At 40.3% G+C, this 21677-nt stretch overlaps 1 protein-coding gene across 13 annotated transcripts in view; it reads right to left on the reverse strand.

The window, feature by feature from the left end:
- Positions 1-21677, reverse strand: part of CD34 (CD34 molecule) — a 108702-nt gene that overhangs the window by 13806 nt on the left and 73219 nt on the right. For 11 of the 13 annotated variants that reach the window (XM_045013598.1, XM_045013591.1, XM_045013593.1 and 8 more), the window contains exon 5: positions 218-379. In XM_045013598.1, the coding sequence (XP_044869533.1) occupies positions 218-320 (103 nt within the window). In that variant the 5' untranslated portion in view covers positions 321-379. Of the gene's footprint in view, positions 1-217; positions 380-15252; positions 15525-21677 lie in introns of those variants that run through there. The other 2 variants (XM_045013590.1, XM_045013604.1) reach the window with 1 other exon arrangement.

The raw sequence follows: 21677 nt of genomic DNA on the forward strand, positions 1-21677 counted from the left end.
TTCCATACTGGACTCATTTCTAAAATATCATTTTGGTTTAACCATGAATTAAAAGCCCATTTCGATGAGACAGACGGTTCTAAATCATCCTTTGGGTGCTTGCTTAAAGCAAGTTTCACATTCACATCTTGTAAATTCAATCACTAAAGCACATCAGCAAATAGAAATTGCAGAGAGCATGGAGAATAATTAGCAAGTTCAAATCAATTTCCCATACCTTCTGGTGTTGGTGAAATATTTTTAGGCTCCAAGGAGACCATCATTTCTGTGAGAGTGACAGCTGTCATTGCTGGTGTTACACTAGTGATAGTAGCATTCATCGCTGAAGGTGAGGTAGTAGCTGATGAGCTGTGGTTCGTTTCACCAGAAACTTTAGTGTCTGGGGGAAAAGGAGTGTTAATTTATAGCTAAAAAGCACTATATGGCATCTGTGCTAAGAGATGCAGAGTGACAGGACGCTGATATTTCAGTCACATGCAACCTGAGAGTCCCTTTCTGAAAGAAATAACTATGATTTTTGCAATGTTTCTTTTGTTTGTTTGTTTTTACAAGGGGGTTGGATTTGGTTGCTTCTTCCCCTTTTCTGTTTGAAGGCTTCTGATCCTTGGACTGCCCTCTTGGCACTGACTGTCCTTTTGACACTCAGATCTTGGGCAGCAGAGGAGGGAGGTTTAAGCCCCCTCCCCATCCCACACAGATACACAGTCCCCTAGCCTTCATGAAACGATGACAGACTCAAAGACTTTAAGGCCAGAAGGGACCAACATGATCATCCAGTCTGATCGCCTGCACATCGCAGGCCACAGAACCTCGCCTACCTACTCCTGTTATAGATTTATAACCGCTGGCTGAGTTACTGAAGTCTTCAAATCATGGTTTAAAGATTTCATGTTACAGAGAATCCACTGTATACACTATTTTAAACCTGCAAGTGACCCACATCCCATGCTGCAGAGGAAGGTGAAAACCCCAAGGGTCTCTGCCAGTCTGACTCAGAGGAAAATTCCTTCCCGACTCCAAATATGGAAATCAGTTAGACGCTGATCATGTGGGCAAGACCAAGCAGACCGATATACCTGAGAAAGAATTCTCTGTAGTAACTCAGAGCCCTCCCAATCTAGTGTCCCATCACTGCCCATTGGAGATATTTGTTACTAGCAGTCGCAGATTGGCTACATGCCATTGAAGGCAGTCTCAACATACCATACATACTCTCCATTAATTTATCAAGATCAGTCTTGAAGCCAGTTAGGTTTTTTGCCACACTTCTCCCCTTGGAAGGCTGTTCCAGAACTTCACTCCTCTGATGGTTACAAACCTTCGTCTAATTTCAAGTCTAAATTTATTGATGGCCAGTTTATATCCCTAAACCATTCCCTTCCGCAACAGGATCACTGTACCAGGACTGTCCTGGAGATTGACCACCACTGAGTAGCCCCATGCCACCTTGAGGAAAAGGCAGAGCTCTCTCTGGTATCCTCTGTTAATTATTTGGCTTTGGAAAAGTTTATTATTTATTCTTTAAAGGGGAGAAAAGGGATTTTTAATAGCTCTTTTCACAAGCAGACAGTTCTTTTCCTTGCCAAAAAAGCTTAACGGCCTTATAATTCATATGGAAAAAATTCAGAAATCAGACAATCGAACTGGGGCATATCAAAGGCTCAAATGTTCATCTAGTCTCTGTTTGCAACTTTAAACAAGAATGGAGCAGAAACTGGACATGATGGTCCTGATTCTACATTAAGCCCATGGGAATACAGGAGTCCAGCTGTGCAGAGCTCAGTGCAGGATTGGATTGTACACTGGCCTAAATTAATAGGTTTGGGAGGAAAGATTCAGCATTTGAAAAAGACCACGTATGTGCTATAGGAAAAAGAAATGGAAATTTCAAATATATTCACATCATTGCAGGCACAAACTCCTTCAGGGCTTGATCCAAAGCCCAGTGAAGTCAACAGAAACATTCCCATAGGCTTTGTATCAAGTCCTTGTTGACTAATGATGTTGCATCTCTTTGAGGTAAAATGGAACATTTAGAGAATCATCAAATATTCTGATTTAAAAGTTTGTATATTTCCTAGTAATCAGATGATGTGAGATAAATATGCCACCTTTGACTTTGCTTATGTGATATCTGAAGCAAGCCTTAAACATCATTGAAGACTTTTTTTCCTCCTGTTTTTCATGCTTTTTTATTCCTCTCTGGAAACCTCTTTCTGTTTTCCACAAACTGGTTCAATAGCTACTTCACATTCTATGTGTTTTTAGATCCTTGTAAAAAATACATTGATTGTCACATTAGTTTCTATCCAGTAGTGACTGAACTCTAAAACTTGCAAGATACATTATTTCACCATTATTCATTTTTTCAGAACCTAACAGAGATATTAAGTTCTTTATCAGCTGCTGAGCATTCTAGCCCTGATCCAGCAAAACACTTAAACTTGTGTTTAACTTTAAGCATGTATGTAAGTCCCATTGAAGTCATGCTTATGTACATGCTTAAAGTTGTTTTAAATGGGAATATTTTCCTGAACTGGAGCCTTAGTGCTTTGCTGCAGTGGGCCCATAATACTCAGTCCCTGGGAGGATTGAGCCCTAAATCACTTTATGGGATTGATTACAGAAATGTGCTTAATCCATGCTGTTGTCAAGCTAAATATAAAGGAAATATTTTACAATCCAGATTAGGTGATAGACCCTTTAAGAAAGAAAACTGACCCTTGTCTTCAGGGGCGGCTCTAGAAAATAGGCTGCCCCAAGCAGCCGTGCGCAGCGCCGCCCCTTCCCCGGTCCCGCGGCCGGTCCCCTCTTCGCGCGGCTCCGGCTGAGCTCCCGCAGGCATGCCTGCGGGAGCTCAACTGGAGCCGCGGGAAGAGGGGACCCGCCGCAGTCATGCCTGCGGCAGGTCCGCTCGTCCCGGGCTCCGGTGGACCTCCCGCAGGCATGCCTGCGGCAGGTCCACCGGAGCCAAATGCCGCCCCCCAGGGAAAGGGCCGCCCCACGCGCCTGCTTGGCGCGCTGGGGTCTAGAGCCGGCCCTGCTTGTCTTGTAACTTCATTGGATGAAAATTGCCAACTGTTGATACTGGAAATTCTAAAGTCTGAGTATAGGGTTATGTTAAGAAATATAATTTTGTTTGTGTGCGCGCACATGGGAGAAATATTGGAATGCCGAGGAGTTGCCAGCTACACAAGCAAAACACACAAGGAGGTAGATTCAAAAGACTGTGTTGAGATGTCTCTGGCAAATGTTTGGGAGCATTTCAGTCCTCCACGATTCATGCCTCATGTAAATCTTTCATAATCTTGCACAACATACTGTCAGTATTGAGAAAAACTGGAAGGATTTTGTCATGAGACAAAATTTTCCAAATTTTCCAAAACTGATTGGAAAAGCATATAAAGAAGGGAGAGAAATTCATTGCAAATAAGAATGACACAAATGTTACAAGGAACCCACTACAAGATAGGCTTCAGGGGCAGGTCGCTCCAGCCAGGGATAGTTTCACAGAGCCTACAGCTATTTAGCCAAACAGAAAATGAGCCAAAAATCTGGGTGAGGAGAGAGGGAATCTCAGATCTTCATGGGCACTAGTGCCTGGCTCGTGTCTCTGAGAGTCCATCTACTTCTTGGCCCTGCCACAGGAAATGAGGGCAGTTAACCTCATGGCATCATTTTTCACAGTATTCCCAAGAGGGAGGGTGTGCCAAGCTGCTACAGCTCAGACTGAGTTGGACCCTCAGTACTATATTTGGGCTTAGATTTAAAATAGCAACATGAGAAACCTACCTACCAGACAAGGAAAAAATCCCAGCGGATAGTAGCGCTCAGGGGCCCCAGTCAGGAATCAGGGCCCCATGATCGTAGGCACTGTACACAAATAGTAAAATGACAGTCACTGACCCAAAGACCTTATAGTGTAAGTAAAGGACTCACTCTGGAATAGGACTCCTGTCCTATTGAGGGACAGGAACCGTATTTCAAGTAGGTTTTGCTAAAATAATAAATAAAATAATGAAAAGATTGATGTATGTGATGCCTTTCATTATAGGATGGAGTAGGATTGACTGGTTAGAACATAAGAGTGGGTGAACTGGGATTCAGTTTCCACCTTGAGAGTGTATCTGATGGTGAACTGACACTACTCTCAGTCATAGGTAAAAGGCAGAGAAGAATTTTGAGGCCATTGTAAAACTTTCCATGGAAACCCAGAGAGAATTCTGCATAATGGGAGATAGTATAGGAGGGTCTTACTACAGACTCCTGAGATTAGGCTTACTACATACATTCATAGATTCTAAGGCCAGAAGGGACCACTCTGATCATCTAATCTGACCTCCTGTATAACAAAGGCCAGAGAACTCCCCCAAAATAATTCCTAGAGCAGAGCTTTTAGAATAAACATCCAATCATGACAATTAAAAACTGGTCAGTGATGGAAAATCCACCACAACCCTTGGTAAATTGTTCCAATGGTTAACTACTCTCACTGTTAAAAATTTACACTTTACAATTTATTCTCAGTTTGTCTAGCTTCAACTTCCAGCCATTGGATTGTGTTATACCTTCCTCTGCTAGACAGAAGACCCCATTATTATATATTTGTTCCCCATGTAGGTACTCATCGACTGGAATCAAGTCACCCCTTAACCTTCTCTTTGTTAAACTAAATAGATTGAGCTCTTTGAATTTCTCGCTATAAGGCAGGTTTTCTAATCCTTTAATCATTCTTGTGGCTCTTCTCTGAATCTTCTCCAATTTAGCAACATCCTTCTTGTATTGAGGGTACCAGAAATGGACACAGCATTCCAGCAGTGGTCACATCAGTGTCAAATATAGAGGTAAAATAACCTTTCTACAGCTAGTAGAGATTGCCCTGTTTATTCATCCCAGGATTGCATTAGCTCTCTTGGCCACAGTGTCACACTGAGAGTTCATGTGCAGCTGATTAGCTATATAAAATACGACAGAATTCACCCAACAGCACATTCCAGGGAGAAATCAAATATTCCATTTTAATAATCAGTTGGTGTATCGTAAACATAAAAAAACCCCACTCAACTGCCATGCCAGGATGGATAAAGGGTCCATCTAGTCTGCTATTCTGTATCCAGTCAAGGCTTGATGGTTCAGAGGAAGGGATAAACCCCTAAAATATAGCTAGTTATGCAATACACATGGTAGTGTTTGGCATTAAACACAAACAATCAATTCTATGAGAGTAGCTTCAGAGTGCACCCCCCCCTCAACTTTGAGCTTCACAGACCTTTGGTTCATTACTAAAGTTCAATTCAGGGAAAGTCCTGCAGTCTACATGGGCTGAAAGGACACTGACATTAAAGGCAGTATTATTTGTATAGGGACTGTATGATTGGCCCTCACACTTTTAGCCAAACTGATCTGTTAGCGTTAAAATAAAATCAAGGCCCTCATCCAGCAAAGAGAGCTGCACAGTTAGACCCTTGAACCCACATTCAATAAAGTTGCAGGATTGGAGCAACTTTGTGTCTATGGATTTACTGCAACTCTGCATCCTCATTGAACAAAACATTCAGGCTACATTCCATGGCATTAACAACATAGAGGGAACTCACAGCGACCCCACACCCTGTCAGATATTTCACACACAGTTCATAGTCTTTCCAACGCATAGGGGCGGCATTAACATCTGAACACTTTGTGTACCTTTTCCTCCTAATGCCTATTTCAGAGTTTCCTTCATGTTGGCAGCCTTAGTATATGGAAATGGTTATAATGAGGTAACTGTGAAATCTATCCATCATCTGTACCCCCAAAAGAGTGCAAGTACACACAGTGTTAACGGGTAGACCACAGAACAGCTGCACGCTCTCTCTTAACCCCTTGCTGGCAATGAAGAGGACCCCTGCTTTATTCATCTGGAGCAGCAAAAAGCACCTGATACACACACATTGTACCAAGTCAGCTGGTTGCATCTCCATGGTGCTTTCTTAAGTACTTTGCATGTGCTAACATCACACCTTTAAATATTAGTCTATATGAGACCTGAAAAGATTTGTGTCATTTTAAAAATCTTCTCAGGAAGGAGAAGGTTTTCATAAAGAAGAAGAGATATTTATGTGTAGATCTTATCCCAACCAGTTATGTTCTCAAGAAAACATATCCTGCATTCTTACTTGTCTTCCGGTTAAGAAGAAAGCATAGATGACAATAAGAAATGTGAGAGGTATTGATTAGAAAATATAATATTGTGAATGTTAGCATTAATGAAATAAGCCAAGCTGCCATCCCCGGATGAAAGTTTTTAGAACGGATACAGCCTGGAAACTGGCAGTGTTGTATATGAAGAAAGAACATGCCTCAGACTTGCTCTGGAATGACTCCATCTAACGGTGAGAAGGAAGTTCAGTCTCCATGGCCCATTCTATTATTATCCTGTCTACTAGCCTGGGGCCAGATTTTCCAAAGAGCTCATCTCCTGTTTACTCACCAGAACAAGTAGCTAGATTTCCAGGAAAGGTTATCATGCTGCATGTGCACTGGGCAGTGAGCACTTTTGAAAGTCTAGCCCCATGGAAGCCTACAGTGATATTCATTTTTCTGTATCTCACTACCAGCCTCTAAACTAACCATTCCCTCGTGAAATGCACTTCCATGACACCTTAAAAGTAGAGATGGGACTGAATTGCACTGTTCAGGGGTGTTTGGATCTAGGGTTTTGGTTTTGGTGAGATTTCTTTTTAAACAAAAGAAATATTCTTTCCAGGAAGGAGCCCAATTCAAAAGAGTTAAATCACTGAGTTTTCTTGATAACAAATCACAACCAGGAGGTATGATGTCATGCCCAGAATAATAATTAACGTAATGTTAAATCTCTCTTTTTCACACGGCTTTGTGTTTACATGGACATCAGCAGGAAACTTTACCTCATTAGAATGACATAATTCCTTTTACTTGACTTCCCGAAGTGCCATAATCACCCAAACAAACACCTTTGAACTTTTCCAGATGTTTATTATAATACAAGAGCTGTTTGGCCAAAATCTTTGCACCAACGTGTATCATAAAACAAGGACTGGATCTTCCTCCACCTTAATTTGCCTTTGGATTTGCTCAGTTTTATTACAATGATTCCTTTTCTCCCCTTGCCTCTCCAGCACATGCAACCATTTTAATACAAGAAGTATCAGAGTGTTTTGCAGCTGTAGGACTAAAAAAGTCTCTAACAATGCAGATGGGAACTGGGATACCACTCCTAAGTGGCATTTGGCTAAAAACCTCAATCATTTATTGCACAGCACATTCTTATTAGTTTTGCAAAACTTGTGTAAATTTTATTAAGGACTTGAGAATTAAAGCCAAATGAAACTTTAAGTATGAAGCAATCAAAGTCTAGTAAGGCCAGCAGGGAAGGGAGTGATAACTTAATTTGTTTGAGAATTCACCTCCAAATTAGTTGTAGGGGACACAATTTCATAAATATTTATTTTATTCACTTTTTTACTACCATACAACAAAAGAGTATCCATCCAGTACTTTGGTCATCCTTGACAACCTGATAAAACTAATTAATAAACAGACCTGGCATTTATTCCAGATCAAATCAAATAACCCAGCAGCAACATAAACACAACAAAACTTATTTGACTTATCCTCATCATCCACACCTGAGTTCTGCACCAGTGCTACCCAACCCTACCCAACACCCATCTATTTACAGTAAAGGAACAGACTCAGATCAACAAGGGGCAGTCTCAGCAGTTTGTATCCCATTTTGTAGTATAAGGCAGTTAAATACAGGGTTTTCTTCCTCTCATCTGCATCTTCACAATGACTAATGTACAACCTGTGGAAGTAGCTGTCTCTTCTATGATGACAATACTAATTAGCCTTTATATAGTACACCTCGTCTTCAAATCACTTGACAATCATTTTGTCAAGTTCATCTCTGCTTTAATACTTTTGACTTCAACTAATTAATCCTTACAAAAACCTTGCAGGGTAGGTATTAGCCCAATTTTACAGAGAGACAAACCGAGGCAGAGCTTAAATGACAAAGCCACAAGAGTAGAACCAAAATGAGCACTTAGGAGTTCCTGGTCCTTTAAGGGTATGTCTACACCTCAATTCAACAGCCCCTTAGCTTGAGCCCCGTGAGCCTGAGTCAGCTGGCATGGCCCAGCCACAGGCTTTTAATTGCAGTGTAGACATACTCTAAGACTACACTTCTGCAGTAAAAGTATACAGGTACAGTAAGTGCATTGGGTGTCAGTAGGTTGTGATTCAGGACCTGGTGTGTTGGTCGGAATGGGGAAGCAGTAGAGAAAGAGGGCAGAACGGAACTACAACAGTGTGAGCCAGGTTTCAATGTTTGCCTTTCATTAAGCCAACAGCTACAATAAGCAGCACCTTTTGGGACTCTGAGCTACATTACTCATAAAGCTCTAGTATTACTCCTCTCCAGCCATGTGGCAGGAATTCAAGTGGGTGGAGCTCCCTTTCCTCTGGAAATATCTGATAAAATTCCGCCCCCCTTTTTTTCCCCTTTTCCACACACAGCCCCAGACAGGATATGGGTGTGGATCTGCAGTCACGAATGACACAAAGAAAAGAGCAAAGAGAATGTGGGAAGGAGGAGGGTTGACAACTCAAACCATTACATCACTGCAGTCAGCCGTGAGCGGGGTCACCTAATCAACACTTGACCCTGCTCAGTCAGAGCCAGTAAAGAGGGATTTTGCTTTGTTTTGTAGCCTGACTTAAGTTGGCTCTTAGATAAGCCACTGACCTTAGGAGCCCGATTTCTCAGGCAGCTTCTATGATGCTTGTGGCTTGTATACTTACGACAATCAGCCTTCTAGAAGAAGTTGAACCTGAATTACCGTTCCTCCTTGGCCTCACCAATTTTCAGCACTTAAACTTCTTTATTTTGCAGGATCTTGGTAAAAGAATATGTACTTGAGGATGATCGCATGCAGAAACAGGTTGACATATGAAGCATAGTGATGCAGCACCACACTCATAGGTACAAACACATAGTTTGCATGAGGTACAAATATGTACAGGGTCTTGCACTAGTGCAGCATCTACAAGTTTTAATACATGCACTAATAGGGCAATTCACTGCACTGTTCACCAGTAATGCATACTTTCTAGCGTATATACATCACCATTCTTGCAGTTAATATTGTAGCCATGTAAAAATCACGTAGAGCTGAATCTTGGCATACAGAAACGTTCCTTAAACGTTAACAAAGGTTTGGTTTGGGTTTGATTCAAGTCCCAGGCAAAAGTCTTTATTTTAAATTAACAGGTTTGCCCATCTCTACTGATTCAGCACCATATGATGATCTCCTGATCTCCCCCTTTGATGGTGTAGCTGGAATGTACAAACCAAAGTAACACCCCCTCCCAAATCATTTTTAAAACGCCCGTATCTCAATTGTTTTTAGCACTTAAAAATAAACCAGAAATGCCAAGTAGATATTGTGGACAAATATTTCCCACTTAGCAGCTTTCACTCAGAAGGATCCCAAGATATAATGCAAGTTATATTTACATACAGCACCGGCTGAAATGCAGCAGTTCCTGGGATGCACAGCACCCTTGTACACCCTTGTGGGTAAGGGACATTTAAGGCTATGTCTACACTACAGTCAGGACTGGTGCTCTGAGATCGATCCACCAGTGATCGATTTAGCAGGTCTAGTGAAGACCCGCCAAATCGACCTCAGATAGCTTTCCAGTCGACCCCTGTACTCTACCCCCGACAAGAAGAGTAAGGTAAGTCGATGGGAAAATTTCTCCGATTGACCCCCCGTGGTGTAGATCCTGCGGTAACTTGATCTCAGGTACGTTGACTCCAGCTACGTTATTCATGTAGCTGGAGCTGTATAGCATAGGTTGACTTACTGAGGTAGTGTAGACATAGCCTTAGGCAAATGCTCAAATGAGAGGATAGATGGTTTTGAGGGGACTCAGGAGAAAAGGGTTCTACTCCTGCCTCTGCCACGGGCCCACTCTGTGACTGTGGGTGAATCACTTTGGGATTAATTTTCAAAAGTGCTCAGACTGTGTGGTTCAAAGGTTTTAAAACTCCATAGGTTGACATGGTGCTGGGAATGCATCCAACTAGCTTAGCTATGAAATGTAGCCCAGCTGCCAACTATCAGCTCACAATAGTGTTACTTAGCTCTTATATAGTGCTTTTCATACATAAACGTCACACACTTTGCAAAAAGGTATCATTATCCCCATTTTACAAATAGGGAATTTGAAGCATCAAGGTGAAATAACTTGCTCACGATAACAAAACAGGTTAGTGGCAGAGCCAGGAATAGAACTCTAAGTACAATATCTAAAATGTATGAAAAGCAGTTTTTGGAAAGACTATAAATTGTTATAGGAATAAATCTGAATTATAGTTTAACATTTAGATTAGACAAGTACTGAATCACTCCTTATTAGCCTTCAAGTAATGTGTTTCATCATTCTGGATTTGCTTTTACCCTGAACCTATTCTAATCTTACTTCAGAATCTGAAAAGATATGTCAACAAATTTTCCTTTGGAACAGCATAGAGCTGCTCTGTTTTCATTTACTATATGTCAATGGGAAAGAGGGAATTCTCAGCTTGCTATATAAGCCAATTTGTACATAGCTCTTGAAAGGCATCCTTCTATTGTCTAGCACGGAAGTGGAGAAATGTTGCTGGGAAACAAGATTAAAACCAAGGGGGAGATCAGCAAGGAAATTGATTAGGAGATGTTTGCTTTGTTAAAGTTGTGCATCTGAGCTGGGTCGTGACCCCAAGAGGTTCTGAACACCTACAGCTCAGAGGTCAGTAACAAGTTGCAGGTCTTCAGAATTATGCAGGGACCTACACTTAACTATGACGTGACAGACAAATTGTTCCTTCCTTAATGAACATGATTTTAAACAAGCTGGGGACAGTCCTATTCCAGCACCATCACAGACTAGGAAGCAAGGTGATGGAACATCTTCTAGTGGAATAAGCGCCTTTACATCACTACAGCACCTACCACAGAAGGTGTGTCTTTCTCCCATTAATCAACCTAGTTACTTATCTGGCCCATTGGAACAACATGAGTTCTGCATTATGTGCACATAGGTGCAAGAACATGCTGAGTTGTAAATGCACAATTGAAGTTTCTGTTTTCTTATTCTAAAGAATATGTGAATTGTTTCACTCTCAATTGATGTTTTCATAGATATTATTGTACCAAATCTCAATTCTCTCTCTTTGGTAAAGATCCTGCTGCAATGCACGAAGAGATAAGAAACTGGTTATAATTAGTTTGGTGGTGTTGGGCAAGACAGACAGGGTCTCCAGAGTTACTATCCATTTCCAGGGAAGAGAGATTAGCTTAGTTGTGGACTACTGGTGACTTGGTTGGAGGCTGCATGCCACTGACTCTTAGAGACCCTTTGCTGACTGACCCATGGTACACAATAGAGTGATTTTGGAGAAGTCTGTCAGTGCATATGAGCATAAACTTTTCACATGGTTTGTGATTTTATTGCAATGCTAGAACTTGGGCAAATTTCAGTGAGAGGTTGGGCAAATTTGGAATGGGCTGGGGCCTGAATTTCAGGTAGAAACAAAGTGAAATTGGATGAGTTTGACCCCAAGCCAGGTGTTTTGGGATTTGTTCGGTGGTTTCTGTGACACTCTGCACCCCACATTCACCATAGTAATATGATTATGATATAATTATGTGCCATCTGGTACAAGGTATGCCTTGTAAGGTATCATTCTAAAAGTCTTGATCTGTTGAACATTATCTTCTTGGATTGTATGCGTTATCATTGTATGCAAAGTTATAGAGTTTTGCTATGTACTGTATGTGTTACTGAAAGATGTTGTGAAGTTGAAAACACCCACAGCTAGCCTTTCAGGTACAACAATGAAGAAGCTAGACAATGCTAATGGTCCATCAGCAAAGACAATTGACCTTGGAAAAGGTTTATCCTCACCAGGGAACGTTTCAGCCAGCCTATGAGTAATGGATGCTATGACTCAGCAAGGCATGCAAGGGCATGTGACCAGACCACAAGACACTGAACTCCATTTTGGTACCTGTATTTTTCTACAAGCTGGGTTGGGAACTTAGCTTGGAACAAAGGGTTCCCACCATATGGAAAAACTATATAAGGTGGGGAGTGTCATCACCTCTTGGCCTCACTCCCCACACAAGAGAACTCCTGGAAACATCTAAGGATCAAAGACTGAACAGGGGAAAGTGCTGGTCCCAGGCTAACGGGATTTCTAGCCTGTGTATGGAAATTTGGTGAACTGCTTGTATCACCAGTAAGGGTGAGAGATTGCGAATTCAAATCCTATCTGTCTAATATATTAGGCTTAGTTTGCATTTTTTGTTTATTTGATAGATAATCTGCTTTGAGCTGTTTGATATTATTTAAAACAAGTTTATTAACTACAGCAAAATAGATTAAAAGTGATTATATGTTTTATCTTAACCAATGCGTCTTTAAGTGAAGTGTCTGGGAAAATCTCAGCTTGGTTAACACAGGCTGGTTTTTCATATCTTTCCCATATCAAGGGGGAAGTGAACTATATTAGTGAACTTGCATTGCACAGATCCCTGTGCAATGCAAGCTCATTCTGGGTTTATACTCCAGCAGGGGTGCAAGCCTAGGGAGCTGGGAAATTGTTGTGCTCCATTATGAATCCATGAGAGGCTTAAGTAAGGCACTCACTCAGTTGGGTGTGTGGTGCCACCTGCTGTCGTGTTGGGTGATAACAGGGCCTGGAGAGGCTGGCTGAATCACCAGCAGAGCAGTGTGAGACAGAGACCAGCCCCACTAATTGTTAGAGGGCACAGCGGCTCCAATGGCTCCCAGACTGCATCCTGGGGGTAACAACCTGTCACAGGTTCCCAGACCTTTATCTCCTCCTGACCAAAAAGGTTTGTTTGTATGAATCCCTGCAAATTACCAAATTTTGCACAGCACCTGCTATAAGTCTTCCTGAATGAAAATAAGGCCTTAGGAGAAGCTTATTGTGGTAACAAGTGACTAGAAAGGCTGAGGAAGGGAAAACAACTTGTAGAATTAAGAGATGTGCAATAGAGCCGGTGCTTAGGTGCTTGAAAATTGATGGCCAGAACCACTTCCTTTGCAGTAACTGGTTTATAAACTCATGCCATTGAGATTATATTTTCTTCTAGTTTGTGGACACCTGAAAAAGCTCATGTACTAGAAGCCACCAAAAAGGCAGCATTGTCTATGGACTAAGGTAAGTAACTAGGATATAGAGGTCCTAGGTTCTGTTTTCACCTGTATAACTGATTCACTGTGGAACCTTGAGACATGTCACCTAGGGACTTATTTCACAGGTGCTAGGCACTCTCAGCTCCAACAGAAGTCAACAAGAAACGCAGGTGTTCAGAATCTCTGAAATCATGCCCTTAATCTCTCTGTGCTTTATTTTACTCTTATATAGAATGGAAATAATACTTTTCTATCTCACTGGGGTGTTCAGAAACTTACAGACTTGAAGGCCAGAAGGCACCATTATAATCATGTTGTCTGATCTCTGGCACATTCCAGGTCATAGAACCTCACACCCCTATTTTTGTAGTAGTGGGCCCACAGTCATTGGCTGAGTCACTGCAGTCCTCAAATCTTGATTTAAAGACTTCAAATTACAGAGAATCCACCATTTACTCTAGTTTGAATCAGCAAGTGACCCATGGCCCATGTTACAGAGAAAGGCAAACCACTCCCAGGGTCTCTGTCAATCTGATTTGGGGAATTCCTTCTTGACCCTAAATGTGACCATCAGTATGTGGGCAAGACCAACCAGCCAGACATGTGGGAAACTAATGAACTATTTGCAAAGCACTGCAATATCCTGTACAAGTGCAGAGTATTGGCTTGGCTAATAAAAGGTATCATATTTTACAGTATGTGCATTTTCTCTCAAAGTCCATTACAGGTACAAAATTAAAAAATGACCTACCAACCCACTCACCTCCCCACTCCCAAATCCTATCACTTGATAATTTTGCCTTTACCTTTTTTCAACTCACAAGTGACTCAGATTTCTAATTCCAGACGTATGCTGTTGCACAAAAGCCTTGCTTACCACACACCTCAGACAGTCATACAATGCTAAAACACACTTTAAAGGTTTCTTCATACTGCACTTTCTGTAAGTGCATACTAAAGGGTGAGATGAAATGTCTCAAACAAGCAATATGTCATGCCAGCTTGATAGAGGAGTGAACCTGATCCTTTTTGAAATATTAGCAATGAAACAGACAGAAGAACACAATGTAACTGATTATTTAAGAGGATCTACTATCTCACATTTCATTGATAAAGGGGAATATAAAGTAGGTTGGATACCTACAGGATCTTGGATGTTATTCTAATACAGCATATAGAATATTCAGACAAAAATGTTCCCTTATAATTTATTACACCAATCTTAATACTAATGAAGATTTTTGGTTTTAGATTAAATACATGAAAATCTATCAAAAAGTTAAATATTGCTTAAAAAAACCCTAAAACCCAACAAACAAAACACCCTAAACAAAACAAAAACTTACACACCAAAAATCCTCCTCCTCTCTCTTTTTTTCCCCTGGTGCTGAGTGTTACTTGTGGAATTAAGAAGGGTGGAGGATTCCCCATAGTCACAGGGAGTTCATCTGAGAAAGCAAAGGTTTTTTTGGAAGCGGGCAGATTTTTTATAATACCAGGTGTTATAGTTACACTTATTTTTTAAATAAGTGTTTAATTCCTATAAAATAATCATCACAAATTAGAAACCTCTGTCCTTTTAGGCTAATGCAGAGCAACAAATGACACACATTCATTAGAGGTACTCTGTACATTTACGTCTTCCTTATAACATGGTTTCTAATGGGATGCTTTCATATCTTGGTTCCCAACTCTGCTTAAAGCTGTAATAATTCCTGTTCAGAACACTAATTTTTGGCTGTTTTGGGGAAGACGGACTCGGGAAGTGTACTTTCTCTACATATAATGTCCTCAATATAATGCTTTCCACATAAGTCTGCTCCAATTTTAATACATTATATCACACTTATAGTACACTCACTCTTTTCCCTACCTTGCTATCCAAGGAGCAGTAGTACAGAGGGGTATTTCCCTATGCATTATTTCACCTCCACCCCACCCCAACCCCTGCTACTCTATTTTATGCTTAACGCATTTAGTAGCCATAAATGTAGCCTTTTAATGTTTAATACTCACCCATCAAGCTCAGAATATAGAACATTGTCCAGAAAAGCTGCTTCCTCTTCATTGCTTTTAAACTCCCCAGTAACAACATCCCTGCTGATTACTTACAAGCAAAACTGGATATTACTTTAGTACTCTTGGGTTTTTAAGTTCTGCTGCAGCTCTGTTGAGACCGTGTGCAGCTCCCCTTTAGTTCAAATCTTTGAGGCCAGTAACATGTGGGGTGGAATTCCCTTGCACGGGTTATGCTTGTGGTTCCAAATTATGAGGTGGAGTTTGTCCAAAGCATGATCTAGCTTTAAATAGTTCATAGCAATCTCACTATCACATTGTTAACTTTTTCCCCTCCCCTATATCCTTTTTTTTTTTTAAACATGACACACGCTTAACTCTTTCATGGAAGCTGATTCCTTTCACTTTAAAAATGAAGAGAGATGTACAATTTGCATTACACTGAAAGTGAGCATAATATGGTTTGTGTAATTAAAAGTAAAATTCCCCTTTTACCCTGAATTAGTATAACTTAAAAGCAGTATAAAAATATGAAATTACATATCCACCCACACCCATCCCTGTATGGTAATATTGCAGGAACCTTGAAGGCTTTTAGAATCTGGGATTTTTTGAGTAATTAAATTAAGAATGAACCTGGTGCCAAACCCATCACTGACTGAAATAGGAACAATGTTGTTTATTTCAATACTGAATTCACTTAGGCCTGCAGTGAACTTGGTTCACAGATGAAAGGGCTTTGAAACTTATGGTCAGTACTGGGATTGAGTAACTTATAGATAAAAACAAGTTCTAAAGCCTTGGAGGGAGGCCTAGAAGCAACCTCCTGCAGCTTACTTCTGTTGATAACAAATGCAGCTTAGGGTGCAAATTGGTGAATTCTAAAAGCCAAATATTTGGTTTTCGCTGGTACCCTGATGAGACTCAGGGACAAGTCATTTCTAGCAAGAATTATTTAACACACTTAGGGGAAAGGATGTCTTACATCTGTCAAGTAAATCCCCTCCTTATTCCTTTCAATTCAGATGGAGGGCAAGTTGCTTTTTCCTGCCCATTTTCTCTGTTTCCTGTTCTTCTCTATTTAGTTTGTTTCCTTTTCCTTTCCTTCAAAGCAAAAAATAACCTTAGAACAGGAGACTTCCCATTTTTCTAAATTAGGGTTACATCTTAACAGAGACTCTCACAGACACCTTCCTTCTCAGTCACGATTGTGCTGCAACCCCCACAGCACCACTTCCCCACCTGTTTGTGGTAACTAGTTCTACTTAAGTAGAAATTTAGCATTAGGAAAGTATTTACTGTAATTTTAGTGGCCTTGATGAATTTTAGTAGGTGGAAAGATGAGAGTCATCACCTTTTGACCAACAAACTCTCAGTGGATCAACAACAAACACACACCAGACCAGTTTGGGAACTTTGTTCCAAGAATATACAATCCATAAACTTGACAGGCTGCTCTCATAGTCATCCTGTGGAAGGAGAACTCAACTGAAGCCATAAACCTGAGTTCTGGTCCTGGCTATGTCACTAACATTGTGGTCTTCACTAAGTCACTTAAACCCTGACTCAGTTTTCTCACCCGTAAACTGACAATAACCATTCGCTCCGTTTATAAGGAACTTTGAGATCCTCAGGTAAAAAGACACTCTATAAGTGCTATATATTGTTCTGACGTCACATTGGCGAGACTCAAAAGTAAATCCATCAGACTCAGTGGAGCAGGCTGAGGCACTAGACCCTAGAATGCAATTTGGAGATTTGTCAAAGGTACAAATTGTTCCTTTAATACACCTCTACCCCGATATAACGCGGCCCGATATAACATGAATTCGCATATAACGCAGTAATGCAGCGCTCTGGGGGGCGGGGCGGGCTGCACACTCCAGCGGATCAAAGCAAGTTTGATATAATGTGATTTCACCTATAACGCAGTAAGATTTTTTGGCTCCCGAGGACAGCGTTATATTGGGGTAGAGGTGTATGATAAATTTTAATATAAAAAAAAAAAACTACTGTTGTCTGGCTTTGCTATAAAAACTTCACTTCTCAAAAAATCTATTTAATCTCTCAAAATTAACAGTATGGAAGATTAAGAAATATTTGTTCTGTTCAGTGTGACAAACTGCTGAAAAAGTAAACACTGAATTGATCTTAATTTTTGCTTTTGATGCTATAAAAAGAACACATTTCTTTTACCTAAGAAGTCAGTCTTAGCAAGATGCCTACCTAACAGGTTGTACAGCAGAATAAAGAGGGCAGAGAGAGAGAGAGAGAGTAATAAAGGCACCCTCCCCAATCTAATATTTTCTATGTGGGTGCCTTTCATTCCTGTTTTGCCCCAGACACCTTACTGTCATATGTGGGACTCCCCCACCCCACCCCAAATGAAAACATAGTAGCGTTGCAGACTGTTATAAGCATTAAGAAAATATATCTGTTATGGAACTATCATGTGAAATGAAATCCCTCAGTAGATTGTGATTTAATTAGGGCTGTTAATTAATCGCAGTTAACTCACACAATTAACTCAAAAAAATTAATCGTGATTAAAAAAATTAATGGCACTGTTAAACAATAGAATACCAATTGAAATGTATTAAATATTTTTTGATGTTTTTCTACATTTTCAAATACAGTATATCGATTTCAGTTACATCACAGAATACAAAGTATACCGTGCTCACTTTATATTATTTTTATTACAAATATTTGCACTGTAAAAATGATAAAAGAAAGTGTTTTTCAATTCACCTCATCCAAGTATGTCCTGCAATCTCTTTATCATGAAAGTGCAACTTACAAATGTAGATTTTTTTGTTACATAACTGCACTCAAAAACAAAACAATGTAAAACTTTAGAACCTACAAGTCTACTCAGTCCTACTTCAGCCTATCACTAAGAGAAACAAGTTTGTTTACATTTATGGAAGGTAATGCTGCCCACTTATTTACAATGTCACCTGAAAGTGAGAGCAGGCGTTTCCATGACGCTGTTGTAGCTGGCGTCGCAAGATATTTACGTGCCAGATGTGCTAAAAATTCATATGCCTCTTCATGCTTTGGCTATGGTTTCAGAGGACATGTGTCCATGCTGATGACGCTCGTTAAAAAATAATGCGTTAATTGAATTTGTGACAACTCCTTGGGGGAGAATTGCATGTCTCCTGCTCTGCTTTACCGTCATTCTGCCATATATTTCATGTTATAGCAGTCTCAGATGATGACCCAGCACATGTTGTTCGTTTTAAGAACACTTTCCCAGCAAATTTGACAAAATGCAAAGAAGATACCAGTGTGAAATTTCTAAAGATAGATACAGCACTTGACCCAAGATTAAAGAATCTGAAGTGCCTTCCAAAATCTGAGACGGATGAGGCGTGGAGTATGTTTTCAGAAGTCTTAAAAGAGCAACACTCTAATGGAAAAATTACAGAACCCTAACCACCAAAAAAGAAAATCAACCTTCTGCGGGTGGCATCTGATTCACATTATGAAAATGAACATGCTTAGGTCCGCACTGCTTTGGATCGTTATCGAGCAGAACCCATCATCAGCATGGATGCATATCCTTTGGAACGCTGGTTGAAGCATCAAGGGACATAATCTTTAGCGAATGTGGCATGTGAATATCTTGCAGTGCTGGCGACAACAGTGTCATGCAAACGCCTGTTCTCACTTTCAGGGGACAGTGTACACAAGAAGCAGGCAGCATTATCTTCTGCAAATGTAAACAGACCTGTTTGTCTGAGTGACTGGGTGAACAAGAAGTGGACTGATTGGACTTGTAGGTTCTAAAGTTTGATATTGTGGAAAATGTAGAAAACATCCAAAAGTATTTAAATAAATGGTATTATATTATTGTTTAACAGCACAATTAATCATGATTAATTTTTTTAGTCGCATGATTAATCGCAATAATTTTTTAAAAACCGCTTGACAGCCCTAGTTTAATTATATCCATTTACTGGTATGATCAAGTTGTAGTAGTTTTTATTTTAAATTTAGGACAGGAAAATGTCTCTGGGAAGGAAACATCTGTTGTGAAAATATTTGATCCAAGTTTTATATATAGGCTCTTCTTATGTTGTTTTAACATTTTAAAAAAAAGTTAGCTGACATAGCTCTACAGCTGTGATAAAAAGGTAATAAAATAACCCAGTAAACTATAGCATACAAATATATACACATACACACACTTAACTCCTTGAGCTGGACCTTACATCCCTAACCCTTTGCAAAGTACACTGAGAGTGAAGGAGTAAAAAGGTCTATAGAAGTGCTAAGTCTTATTTTAAGAAGGAAGGCGGTGAACTGGTTTTATTAAAATAAGAAATTAGCCTGAACTGCAGTGTTCAAATCCAAGCTTAACAGATATCAGTGTGCTCAAATCGAGGGCACGGTTTGGCCCATTGTATAGCTAGAACTATCCTTAATGTTTTGAGATCTGGATAAGAATTCAAACTGTCTGCAAATCAGGGAATTTCACAGATAAAGGAGTTTGATTTGGGACCATCTCCTGTTAAAATATGAATCCACTGAGCAATCTTCCATAATTATAACCTGGGGTGAACATTTCCTCAATACATAAAACAATAATAAAAGAATCAATCTGGAATTTCAGAAGAATGGAAAGTATTTTTACTCTTGTTTTTCATATTCTCTTTTAGTTAGTAAACAGAAAATACTTATTTATCTGAAGGAGTTTAATTTCATGCATACTATTTCACAGTGTCTGACTAACCTATTTCTAGATGCATAAAACTGTCTGCTGTTGGAGCTCAGGAAATACATTGGGATTTGCAGATTCCACCTTCTACATAAAATAAATTTACACTGCATAACATGTTATGTTTTCATTTCTATTTTCTGGTAATGTCCACATGGAACATAAAAGATAACGGAACAAGCTGGACAAAATAATATATGGTAACTGCCCTGAACAGTTTAAAATCTAGTGTGACAGGCAACAAGTGAGTTACAAACAAGTACGAAGGAACAGAAAGTGAGATGCATTGCAATTATGCACTCAAACAGGATAAAAGAATACACAGTTTGTATGTTGAAACCACATTACAAAGATTTCCTGAGAAGTTTTATGTTCTCCTTTATTGATTCACTCTTCATTGTACACTAGACATACAACCGTGGAGTCTTTGGAGTTATACACTGATCTTCTCTGATTAGCCACAACAATACTAGAGGCAATTGAATTTTCGGTGATCCTCAGAAAGACTATTCAGAAAACTATCACTGTGGCCGACAGGAAAAATTAAAAAACCCCACAAAGCATCCCCTTCAAATATGTTAGCTATCCAATAAAGAAGTACCTAAATTAGTTAGAGAATTCACAGCTACACGGCCAGGCAAGATAACAGAAACAGAACTCCAGTCCAAGAGGTGGCAGGGATACATTTCCAGATCTGAAAAAGCTTGTGATTTGAATGGACTGGAAGTATGCCATAGAGTACAGAAATGAGAAGGGTGATGGAAATTAAAGGTACTGAGAGAGGAAATTTCATTTCTACAAGATCCCGCCTTGAAATGAGCCCAACTCCCAGTCTTCAGCACCAACCTGTGGCAGGGAGCAGGAGACCTTGCAGTATCAGCAGCAGCAGAAGCCGGGGCAGCTGGATGCAGAGTTCGCTCGCTTTTGACTTGGTTGTGCATGTGAGTAGGGCATGGTGACAGGACAGCTAGAAGGACAAACCCCTAACTCTGCAAAGAGGCTGGTTTCTATAACTAGCTTTCAAATGGGAGAGTAAGCTTGAGAAAGTTGCATACCCTAGTTACAGGCAGCTCACTTTGGACTTAAGAACATAAGAGAGGCCGTACCGGGTCAGACCAAAGGTCCATCTAGCCCAGTATCTGTCTACCGACAGTGGCCAATGCCAGGTGCCCCAGAGGGAGTGAATCTAACAGGCAATGATCAAGTGATCTCTCTCCTGCCATCCATCTCCATCCTCTGACGAACAGAGGCTAGGGACACCATTCTTACCCATTCTGGCTAATAGCCATTTATGGACTTAGCCACCATGAATTTATCCAGTCCCCTTTTAAACATTGTTATAGTCCTAGCCTTCACAACCTCCTCAGGTAAGGAGTTCCACAAGTTGACTGTGCGCTGCGTGAAGAAGAACTTCCTTTTATTTGTTTTAAACCTGCTGCCTATTAATTTCATTTGGTGACCCCTAGTTCTTGTATTATGGGAATACGTAAATAACTTTTCCTTATCCACTTTCTCAACATCACTCATGATTTTATATACCTCTATCATGTCCCCCCTTAGTCTTCTCTTTTCCAAGCTGAAGAGTCCTAGCCTCTTTAATCTTTCCTCGTATGGGACCCTCTCTAAACCCCTAATCATTTTAGTTGCCCTTTTCTGAACCTTTTCTAGTGCTAGAATATCTTTCTTTGAGGTGAGGAGA

Source organism: Mauremys mutica, chromosome 4, assembly GCF_020497125.1.
Source record: "Mauremys mutica isolate MM-2020 ecotype Southern chromosome 4, ASM2049712v1, whole genome shotgun sequence".
Taxonomy (NCBI): Eukaryota; Metazoa; Chordata; order Testudines; family Geoemydidae; genus Mauremys; species Mauremys mutica.